General features: G+C 43.7%; 1 protein-coding gene across 1 annotated transcript; it reads left to right on the top strand.

Moving 5' to 3' along the window:
- The first annotated feature begins 6,103 nt into the window (after positions 1–6,103).
- Positions 6,104–8,760, top strand: LOC107276906 (L-type lectin-domain containing receptor kinase S.4). The gene has a single exon (XM_015762979.3). It carries the CDS (start codon positions 6,193–6,195, stop codon positions 8,251–8,253), a length of 2,061 nt encoding a protein of 686 aa, XP_015618465.1. The 5' UTR covers positions 6,104–6,192; the 3' UTR covers positions 8,254–8,760.
- The last annotated feature ends 3,229 nt before the right edge of the window (positions 8,761–11,989 follow it).

The raw sequence follows: 11,989 nt of genomic DNA, 5'->3' as shown, positions 1-11,989 counted from the left end.
CCAACTTTTCCTATCACATCAAAACTTTTCTACACACATAAACTTCTAACTTTCCTGTCGTATCGTTTTAATTTTAACCGAACTTCTAATTTTAGCGTGAACTAAACACAGCCTTCATACTATATATGTCGCTCCCTTTTATGCCTGATTTTTTTGGCGTGAACTAAACATAGCCTTAATACTATATATATGTCGCTCCCTTTCATGCCTGATTTGCAACGACTTTGTTGTCAAAGGTATCAGTCTATCTATCGACTTGTAGTTTTGTCGAGTACTCTACTGGAGTCAAAGTCAGAGGTAAGGACAAGTGGACGAGAATCTGTGTGTTGCATTGTGCGTGCCACCTGTGTCAACCACTCGTCTAGTTAAGAGGATTAATTAATTTGAAAGCAACTGACCAGACGGTACTGAAGAGTGCAATTAATAGTCACCAGCTAGACCTTCACTGGATGTGTGATCAGTAGTTTTTGGAGTTATATTTTAAATGGCCTCGTTGGACAAAATAATCTGCAAATTCAATCAAATTCCTTTCATATGCAGTCAACCAGAGGAGCAGGAGCAGCTGCATGCTTGCAAATGTGGCATAATGTAGCTGTCATTTTCGTTCTCTGTTCACTAGTAATATTATTATATACTGCCAACTTTGAATGAGAGACTGAAAATTTGATTTATTTCTTATTGAGACAAGATAAAGAAGGATAATCAAAACTATTCATGATCGGCAATTGCTCCAGCAAATAGTATAGGACATATACTGTACTATGCATATAAAAATCACATCACATACGACTGATAGGTCAACGTGTGGGGTTCTCTTTGAAGTAGTCCTGTCAACTTTCATGCCAAATTCAATTGATACACCATATTTAGGCCGTGTTCAGTTCACCTCCAACTATTCTCAACTTTTAACTTTCCTTCACATCACATCAAAAACTTTTCTATACATATAAACTTCTAACTTTTTTTTCAAACTACCAACTTTCCCTAAACTTTCAACTTTTTTCAGGAACTAAACACAGCCTTAATTAGCTTTGAAGTACTGTAGTTAGTTTTCAGTAGACCCTGCGTCATCTTTAATTGGCTTCCAGTTGATTTACAGTGAGACTTTAATGCTCCGTAAACCCTCCGTCTCAAAATATAAGCATTTTTAAAATAGTGCTAAGTAAAACCTTTTTTCTTTTAACTATTAATAGCAAGAAAATAAAAAAGATTAATCATGTAAAATTGATGTTACTAGATTTATCATTAAACAAACTATTATAATATTTAACTCTTTTTATTTAGATCATCTTACTTTTATAGTTATTGTTAGTCAAAGTAGCATCTTAAAATTATATCGAGGTATTAAAAACTTATATTTTAGGGCGGAGGGCACATTTCACATGCATTTCACATGATCTCAAGCAAGCGGCCTCACAGTCCCCCCACCCCCCCACCCCCCCCCCCAAAAAAAAAAGAATTGCCAAGTGGCAACGTGCAATTCGTTCAAAAAAATGGCAACCTGAAAATAGTTGCAAGGAATATGCAACACAATATTCAATTGGGACACACCAACCAGATTCTAGTATATCTTATTCCAACTCCCTAAGACTAATATTAGGATAATGCACTAATTAACACCGATCAACATCACATCAAGTGCTCATGGCTCCATCCTAGCAAAACAACAAGAGAGGGAACAAAAAGGTGTTTTCAATGAGTCAGACCATACACCAAGCTTAGGAATATTTACTAATAATTGGATATGGATCACAATTCACAAGAGCAAGCAAGCATGCTGCACTATAGTGCTACTAATTGTCCAATGGCTGAACCGGCTTGGATCTGGAGGCGAATTTGTTGACCAGTTCTAGCCACTTTCATTGACTAAGCTAAGCTCACACACTCCATTGATCTCCTTCTTTGCAAGTTGCAAGTATGCAATGCTAAAAGCCACAAATTGATTGTACACCATGATCAGCCACCACTACAACAGTGGATCCAACCATGGAGATTTTAGTGGATGGCTCACCACACATCCCACTATATGTGTTCAGGGATAAACTTTGGTCTCCGAATTCTTGAACATTTTTCTCACGGATAGTAGGTTTAGGCCCTGTTTAGTTCATATAACAAAAATTTTCTCGCTGTCACATCATACATGTATGGAGTATTAAAAGTAGAAAAAAACAATTACACAGATTGCATGTAAATTCCGAGATGAATCTTTTAAACCTAAATGCGTCATAATTTGACAATGTGGTGCTACAGTAAACATTTACTAATGACGGATTAATTAGGCTTAATAAATTCGTCTAACAGTTTCGTGGCGAAATCTATAATTTGTTTTGTTATTAGACTACGTTTAATACTTCAAATGTGTGTCTGTATATCCGATGTGGCAACTAAATCTAAAATTTTTCCCCAAATAAACGAGGCCTTATTGTGAGAGGGAATACGGCGGGTCTTCTCTATTTTTCTTACTTTTGTACTTGATCGGTGTGAAGCCCAAGTTAGACATGAGTCATTTGAAGAATAGATTGATGGTCAGTTTGATTTCTCCAGCAAAGTTGGTGGCGATATGATGTTTTCGTAGAAAAGAAAAGCGTAAAAGGAAGAATTTTCGCTGCCTCGTGTGGAAACATTAGAAAATCACATAAAACTTTTCGGCCAGACATGTTCTGGTTCATCAAGCAAAAAAAAAAAGGGGTATGAATTCAACTGATTAATGTGCAGAATATCTAATTAAATCACCATGATTTCCATAGCTGAAATGGTTTACGAACTGAAACGGTGGTTTAACTTAACCTCTTTTGAAAATTTCCAGCTTTACGACTTCGGTCGTGAACCAGAATTAACTGTCAATACATCATCACATTCACATACGCATCGAGCAAGCAGACCAGGGAATCCAACTAAAATTTCTAATCCTTTCGACTAAATCTGTATTAATTAGAGGTCTGGAAGCAAGTGTCAGCGAATTAACAATTATTTGCTTTGCAAAATGCGGTTTCACCAGAACTTTGGCTTTCGGCTAGCTTTGCGATGGTCAATTTAAACTACTTCTCCTTCCGTCCCATAATATAAGGGATTTTGAGTTTTTCTTATCACGTTTGACCACTCGTCTTATTCTAATTTTTTTTATAAATATAAAAAATAAAAAGTTGTGCTTAAAGTACTATAGATAATAAAGTAAGTCACAAATAAAATAAATAATAATTTCAAAAAATTTTGAATAAGACGAGTGATCAAACGTTGCAAGAAAAAAAATTAAAATCCCTTATATTATAGGACGGAGGGAGTATTATGTAAGCATCCGTCATGAGTATGTCCGAGGATCTGAGCCCAACTGCGTATATTTGGAATTTCAAATGTCCTCCAATGCCTCACGTTTATGGTCGGCAATAGTCTGATAAACGATAGAGTGTTACTGTTTTTTCTTTATTTTCTTTTTATGAATCACACCTCTTTTTTTTAAGAAAAAAACATGATATTGTAACTCTGCCGTTACAAGAAACTGAAGCATAAGATATGCCAAAACAAAACAAAGACGCTCCGCATGTTTGAAATATTTCTGGCTCCTTTAGAACGCAAGATTCTCAAAACATATAAACAGAAACAATATAGGATTGAAGTGTTCTATCAACTTCGAATCCTATGGATTGAAAAAACATAACGATAAAAATAAAGGGATTAGAAGAGAAAGGCACAAAGGATTTTTTTTTTCACACGAGGTTGAAGCACATGCTAGAATCCCTCCAGTTTTCTAGTTTTGAGTCAAGCCAAAAGAATTTCATAGAATTTTTGGATAGATATTTCTTTGATCCAAATGATCTGATAGGATAATTTTTTCCATAGGATTGAATTCTTCCAATAATCATGTGTTCCAAAGGAGCATAGTTCGATTTAAAACACAAATTATATCCACCATTTTGTTCCCTGTTTCACAGTATAAGACCTTTTTCACAAATTCAGAGTAATTTCACTCTCTGGTTCTCCACAGTTGCTTTCATGATCTGTTACGCTTGACTCCATGCAGAACAGCTGACCCAGCCAATTACAGGCCTACAGAGACCTTCATACTGCTGTAGAAGTACTCTACATGGATGTGGATTGGCCCCTTCTCCTGTTATCCACTGGGAGTGAGAGACTGCTACAGATAGATTGATAGTAGTTTTCTCTTCGTTTTAAAGTATAAAATATAAGTAATTTTAGATGGGTGTGATGTATCATAGTACGAATCTATATAGAGAAATGTTCCATTCATCTAAAATCCTTTTTTTAAGACGAATGGAGCATTTAAGGCATTGAGCATTGTAGTTATGACCAATGAATGCACGAATTCAAGAACACCACCCCACCCTGTTTAGGGATTTTTTTTTTCAGCGTGGCCCTATTTGATTTATTATTAGTGGACTATTGTGACTGATTATCTACTTTTAAAGACAAATAAAATACTTTAGAAAACAACTTAAAACATAGGCCATGTTCTTATCACATTATTCACCGGATTATTGAAATGTATTATTATTTACTCCACGCTTCAAAAAAAACACATTTTCTTAAAGAAATTTTTTTATATTATGTCGCTTAGACTTGTTGCTTGGACGACTTGTTTGTTTGTTTTTTTTTTACTTTTTAAGTTTATGTTTTAAGGATTCTTTCCCGTAGGAGTATCTCTTATGAAGTCTCTGAAATTCTGCCCTCCAAATGAGGCTGCATCCGGAAATAATAATCACCTAGCAGGAGTACTCCATTTTTCTTCCTTGATACCTGGGGTCAAAGTCAATTGATTAGTGCCAACCTCTCTGGACATTGTGTAAGAGTTGTCTTGATAGGGTTGACTCTTGAAGCCTGTGTTTTTATCCTTTGCTTCACCATACCATGGCTCAGATTCGAACCCAAAGTCTCTCTTTTGATAGGGTTGACAAATTTGGGTGCTAACCGTTCCATTACACTTGGTTGGTAGTAAACTTTAAGACTTGGTTTTGACACGCGATTGTTGAGAGATTAATTAATTAATAGCAAAAAAAACTTAAAAATAGATTAATATGATTTTTTAAAGCAACTTTCATATAAAAAAAACTTTTAAAAAATGCATTGTCTAGCCGTTTGAAAAACGTGCGCACGGAAAATGAGGGAGGTGAGTTGAAAAAGAGGGGAAAAGAACGCAGCCTTATAATGCATTGGTTCATGGTCCTCGTATGGCCACTTCGACATAAAATAGTATTCGAAATTATAATGTTCTATTTGAAACATTACAAATTAAAACAAATAGTTCAACTCAACGGCAAAACTTGATAGTTTGGGTGGAAAGTTCCATGGTTGGTTTTTTTCCTAAAGATGTAGTAGGCTATCCAAAGCCATACGATTTTCAATCTCAATATTATTAAAGACATCTGTCTTCAAAGTTTTAAAATTTTGACTCTTTTTTTTTCTTAAAGAAGATGACATTTTTTTTATGGCTATAGAGAGAGCGCGCATCTGGCTATCTAGAACCATACAAAATAAAAATGATAGCCACTTGAGTGTCATTGTCACTTCCATCCCAAGCATTGATTAAGTGGTTAAAAATAATAAATCAAGCAAAAAAAGAAATTATTTTACACCTTGCACCAATATTCAACACTGCACAATATTATTTTTGTTTTGTAGAGAATGGTATTTTTAACCTGGTCTCTACATTCAACCGGATATATGCAATATTTTTAAATTAGAAACTTAGCCTATCAAACAGGAAACTTGCCTATGAAGATTTAAACTCATTACTTTTTTAAATTAGGAACTTATGATTTTTTTTAAATTAGAAACTTAGCCTATTAAACAGGGAACTTATTTATGGAGATTTGAACTCAGGACTTTTTTTAAATTAGAAACTTAGCTCTCAAATAACTCAATCTGAAATTCGCTCTTATAAAGATTTGAACTTACGATCTTAATGTGCTACTTAGGTCACTGCAACCACCGAACTGCATGTCCTTTCATAATGTTATTGCATTATCCTCTACACGACATCAAATATTAGTGACATGAGAAAGAGTCATTTAGTTAACACTCATAGTGGTGCCACGTCACTCCTCTCCCCTTCTTCTCTTCTTTATCATCACTACAAAAAAAAACCCCCGAGATTACCATTCCGAATTCCATTCCTCCTCCAAAGAATCCACGGACGATCACCTGTCCACCGCCGTCGTCTTCTCCGTCTCCGATGCGATGCGACACCTCGCCGTCGTCCTCCTCCTCCTCCTCCTCCTCGCCGCCCTCGCCGCCTCCCAGGAATTCACCTACTCCGGCTTCCGCAACGGCGGCGGCGGCGGCGGCGCCGGGAACAGCCCGAACCTGACGCTGAACGGCGTGACGGAGCTCCGGCCGGACGGCATCCTGCGGCTCACCAACGAGACGTCGCGGCTCATCGGCCACGCGTTCTACCCGTCCCCCCTCCGCCTCCTCGCCGGCGGCGCGGCGGTGTCGTTCTCGACGGAGTTCGCGTTCGCGGTGGTGCCGGAGTATCCGAAGCTGGGCGGCCATGGCCTCGCGTTCGTCGTCGCGCCCGACCCGCGCCTCCCCGGCGCGCTGCCGAGCCAGTACCTGGGGCTGCTCAGCGCCGCCGACGTCGGCAACGCCACCAACCACGTCCTCGCGGTGGAGTTCGACACCGTGCAGGACTTCGAGTTCGGCGACATCAATGACAACCACGTCGGCGTCGACCTCAACAGCCTCGTCTCCAACGCCTCCGCCTCCGCCGCGCCGGTCAACCTCAAGTCCGGCGACACCATCGTCGCCTGGGTCGACTACGACGGCGGCGCGAAGCTACTGAACGTCTCCATCGCCGCCGCGTCGGCGTCGAAGCCGGCGTCGCCGCTCATCTCGTTCCACGTCGACCTGTCCCCGATCTTCCTCGACCAGATGTTCGTCGGCTTCTCGGCGTCCACGGGCCTCCTCGCGAGCTCCCACTACCTCATGGGCTGGAGCTTCAAGCTCGGCGGCGGCGCCGCGCCGCCGCTCGACGTCCCCTCCCTCCCGTCGCTGCCCCGCCCCGCCGCCGGCGGCAAGAACCGCACGTCGGCGATCCTCGCCGCGGCGTTCTCGGCGTTCGTCGCGCTCGTCGCCCTCGCCGGCGCCGCCGCCTACGCCGCCCACCGGTACAAGAACCGCGACGTGGTCGAGCCATGGGAGCTCGACTACGGGCCACACCGCTACAGCTACGCCGAGCTGCGGCGCGCCACGCGCGGGTTCCGCGACCGCGAGCTCCTCGGCGCCGGCGGGTTCGGCAAGGTGTACCGCGGTGTGCTCCCGGGGAAGCCGCCGCGCACGGTGGTCGCCGTGAAGCGCGTCTCCCACGAGTCCCGGCAGGGCCTCCGCGAGTTCGTCGCCGAGATCGCGTCCATCGGGAGGCTCCGCCACCGCAACCTCGTCCAGCTCCAGGGGTGGTGCCGCCGCCGCGGCGACCTCCTCCTCGTCTACGACTACATGCCCAACGGCTCCCTCGACAAGCACCTGTTCGGCGACGGCCTCGCGGCCGCGCGGCTGACGTGGGGCGCCCGCGTGAAGGTCCTCCGCGACGTGGCGGCGGCGCTGCTCTACCTCCACGAGGGGTGGGAGCGCGTTGTGCTCCACCGCGACGTGAAGGCGAGCAACGTGCTCCTCGACGGCGACATGTCCGGGCGGCTCGGCGACTTCGGGCTCGCGAAGCTGCACGAGCACGGCGCGAACCCGAGCACGACGAGGGTGGTGGGGACGCTGGGTTACCTGGCGCCGGAGCTGACGAGGACGGGGAAGGCGACGGCGGCGGCGGACGTGTTCGCGTTCGGGGCGCTGGCGCTCGAGGTGGTGGCGGGGCGGCGGCCGATCGAGCCGCGGGCGCCGCCGGAGGAGCTCGTGCTGGCGGAGTGGGCGTGGGAGAGGTACGCCGCCGGCGAGGTGGGGGCGGTGGTGGACGCGAGGCTGCGCGGGGAGTTCGACGCCGGCGAGGCGGAGGCGGCGGTGAAGGTCGCGCTCTGGTGCTCGCACCCGGCGCCGGCGGTGCGGCCGACGATGAGGGAGGTGGCGAGGTACCTCGACGCCGGCGGCGCGGCGGAGGTGCCGGAGCCGCCGCCGCCGCCGCCTCCCCCGCCGGTGAGCTCCGGCGAGGTCGGCTACTACGACTTCGTGCACTCGTACCCGACGTCGTCGTACGAGAGGGCGGCGGCGGCGGCGGACGGCGTGACGCAGACGTCGGTGGCCACGTTCCCCTACTCGCCGCTGTCGATGAGGTCATCCCACGTCAGCGTATGACTCCACAGCCTGGGCCCGCCTGTCAGTATAACGATAGGTGGGACCCACTGCCCGCAACCTTGGTTCAAGTGGGACCAGAGAACCCATTGTGATACTCTGTTCTTGCCACCAAGGTCGTTAGCGTTGGGATACATATTGTAGGATACTGTGGTGGATAGAACCGCACATATCGATTTTATGATCATTTTAGGTTTTATCGTGCTAGTATGGAGATACGGAGTATAGAATCGTGTTAGGATCGGGATACCAGTGAAGTGTGGAGCATCTGTTTTGTTTAAATTTTGTAAAATTAGAGACAAATGACAAAATTTTGAGGCAGGGACAAATTGAGCGAAACCTCTCGATTTGAACAGATTCTTCGCCGCTTAGCTGTAGTTAGTCTGTGAATTTGAAGTTGTGTATTTGAGCTGAATTTGTTAACCTCAATGGGTGGCATTGTATAATGATTTTGTACAAAATTCTGCTAATGATAAGTCAATACCAGTACTGATGGTTGGTTGGTTGGTCTTCCACCTACCAAAATTTCTATCCCGTCAATGAAAAGCACAGATGTCGTACTGATGATTTGATGAAGACAAGGGGGTATGTTTGTTTCAAAAAGAAAGTCAGAAAAGCATATCACAAATCTTTAATCCATTTTAGTTAGGCATAACAGCAGCATCCAGAAATAATTTTCTTTTTTTAAAAAAAAACATTTTGTTAATAGATGAAGAATATGAAGTATGCTTTGAATAATTTGACCCAGTCATTCTAACCAAAATCCATATGAAAGCAAAGCTGCATTATTATTAGTGTTTTAAATAGCAGGCAAAGATATTTAGCGGTTGATCTTCTCTAATAGTTATAGTGGGTTAAATGGAGATATAGCGGCTAAATTGTATATGAGAGCGAACCCTTCTTGAACAGCTATGGCCGGAGATAACGGTAGCTATATAGTCAGAGATTTAAAACCCGATTATTATCAAACAAACATGCACTCAGCTGAATCCATAAACACCATTACACAAACCTGGTAGTAGTACAACAGATTTATAGGTGTCCAAACGGGCGGCACGGCCCGGCCCGGCACGGGCACGGTTCCGGCACGGCCCGTTTCGGCACGGCCCGTTAGGCACGGCTGATGAAACGGGCCGTGCCGTGCCGGCCCACGTGCCGAGCCGCCGGCCCAAGCACGGCCCATGGATGGCCGGGCCGTGCCCGTGCCGGCACGGCACGCCCGCGGCCCACGGGCCGTTCGGGGCACGGCGGCCCGTGAAGGCAGGCCGCCAGCCCGCCAGCCTGCAGTGCACAGTGTTTTTTTTAAAAAAAAAAGCAAAGGAAATGTATAAGGAAAAAAAATTAAAAATGGAAATAAAATGTTTAAAAAAAAGTAATGATTTACTAATGTTAAAAAATGAAAAAATGGTATTTAAAAAATGGAAATAAAAGTTTTTTAAAAAAGTAATGATTTGCTAATGTTAAAAAAAAGAAAAAATGGTATTTTTTTGTTGTGTTGAAAAATTTAAAAATATAGATTGTGATTCATTATTTTGAAATAATTTAAAGATAAATCCACACTTGCGAAAATATTGCAAAAGAATTTGTTAAAAATAGTAATGACCTTTATTGATGTTTATATCATTACAGGATACAATGATACATGCTGCCTCGTTAAAAACTTTGTCATGTAAAAACTCATAGGGGAAAATGAGAAAACCATGACAAAGAAAAGAGTACAGCTCAAAGGTCAGAACTACTTCTAACAAAATTCTACTGGGGTTGGTCTGGATCCAGGTAGAGTTGCTCGAACTGGGCGGCCAATTCTTGGTTGTCCGCAGTGTATTGGGCATGTTGTCGAGCAAGCTCCCAGTCTTTAACGCTTAGTAGCATTTCGACGTGGTCGCTGCGCAGAGTCGTCCTCCGGTCTTCGATGATTCGGCCGCATAGACTGAAGGCCGATTCGGAGGACACCGTCGACACGGGCACCGTCAACACATCCCGTGCTAGTTTTGAAAGCACAGGATATGTTATCTTGTGGTCATTCCACCACCCGAGGACGTTGAAATCTTGTGCTTCGTGGTGGATGGCGTCGCTGTCCAAATAACCGGACAACTCTTCGGCCACAACATGCGAAGAGGCGTCTCCACTTGTAGCCGACGAACTGCCACCACCTTGGATTGAACTTGAAGACGATCCACCCCAAATCCTACCCCACTGTATCTTCTTCTTACCTGTAGTGGGGATAGGAGGGGGTCTCTGCTGGCGAACTTCCTGAAACTTTACTTCATATCTTCCAAAAACCTCATATAATTTACGTCTAACCTCAGTATAAAAAGAACTATAATCTACACCTATAGTATCTCCAACAAGTGATAAAATAGCAGACAATCCCCTTAATTTACACCTAGGATCTAAAACAAAAGCAAGAGCATACAACATAGGTATATTTTTCCAATATTTCAAATATTTTTGTTTCATGTGAAAGACAGGTTCAGTTAGAACGTCATCATTTTCGTATTCTTTAAATAAAGTAGCAATTTCAAGAAGGTTGTGCAAAATTATATTAGCAGTTGGATAATAAACTTGTGACAAAGTTAGAGTACAATCATAAAAAGTTTCTAGAAATTGGTAAAATTTTTGGACAATTGCCCAAACATGCTCGTTCAGTACTGAAGACCCGTCACTGTTTCTTGGGCCACCACGTGACTGAACAAAATCAGAAAGTAAACTACTATAAGGTAAAACAACTTTTAACATTAAATACGTTGCATTCCACCGATGCTCTGCATCGGTGGCAAACTTACGAGCTTTCACACCGGCCGCATTGCAAAACCTCTTCCATGCAGCAATCCGCGGGTTAGAAGCAGTTAACCACGCGATTGCTTGACGAACAGCATCGATGTGGTCACCTACCCTCTTCATGCCAGTCTTAACAATCAAATTAATTATATGACATGCACAACGCTGATGGAGTAGAAAAGATTGAGCATACACACAAAATAAAGGTTGCAATATTTCAATAGCCCTAGAATTAGCAGATGCATTATCTAGGGTGACAGCAAATATTTTATCAGCAAGATTAAATTCATTAATTACTTCCCTAATTCTTTCAGCTATGTTTTCTCCTGTATGTGAGACATCTATTAACCTAAGCCCTAAAACTCTCTTTTGTAATTGCCAATCATCATCAACAAAATGAACAACTACGCTAAGATAATCCTCTCTAGCTCTACTACTCCATATATCTGAAGTAACACTAACAGAGAAAGTACATGTACTAAACAGTTCCTTAAGTGCAGTTGCTTCCTTGTGATAAACATTCTCTAAATCTCTAGTTGATGTTTGCCTACTCACAGCTTTAAACCTAGGGTTATGAGATTGCTGAATGTAATGTTCAAAAGCAGGGGACTCCCCAAAGTTCAGGGGTAAATCTTGCCTGGCGATTAACCGGACAAGAGATTCCCGAGCAACCATGGGATCGTACTCCCAACTGCGTACCGTACCGTCTGGGTTTACCATAAGTTGCTGCTGCCGGAGTTGTATTCCTTGCTTCTTGGCACACGACTCCGCATGGCGCTTGAGGTGACCTGTACCACCAGAAGAACGAGCAGATAAAATTTGCCTACATATTCTACAACGGGCTTTCGATACCTCCCTTCCGTCGGGGCATGTTTCCTTTATCTCGTCGAAGCTTTGCCACACACCGGAGGTTCTCGATCTCTTCGAGCCGGTGTGTGTCGAAACACTTCCGCTCGCG

The sequence above is a fragment of the Oryza sativa genome, chromosome 12 (assembly GCF_034140825.1).
Source record: "Oryza sativa Japonica Group chromosome 12, ASM3414082v1".
NCBI lineage: Eukaryota > Viridiplantae > Streptophyta > Magnoliopsida > Poales > Poaceae > Oryza > Oryza sativa.
Note: the sequence above shows the minus strand (reverse complement) of the source record. Positions and strands in the feature narration are given on the sequence as shown.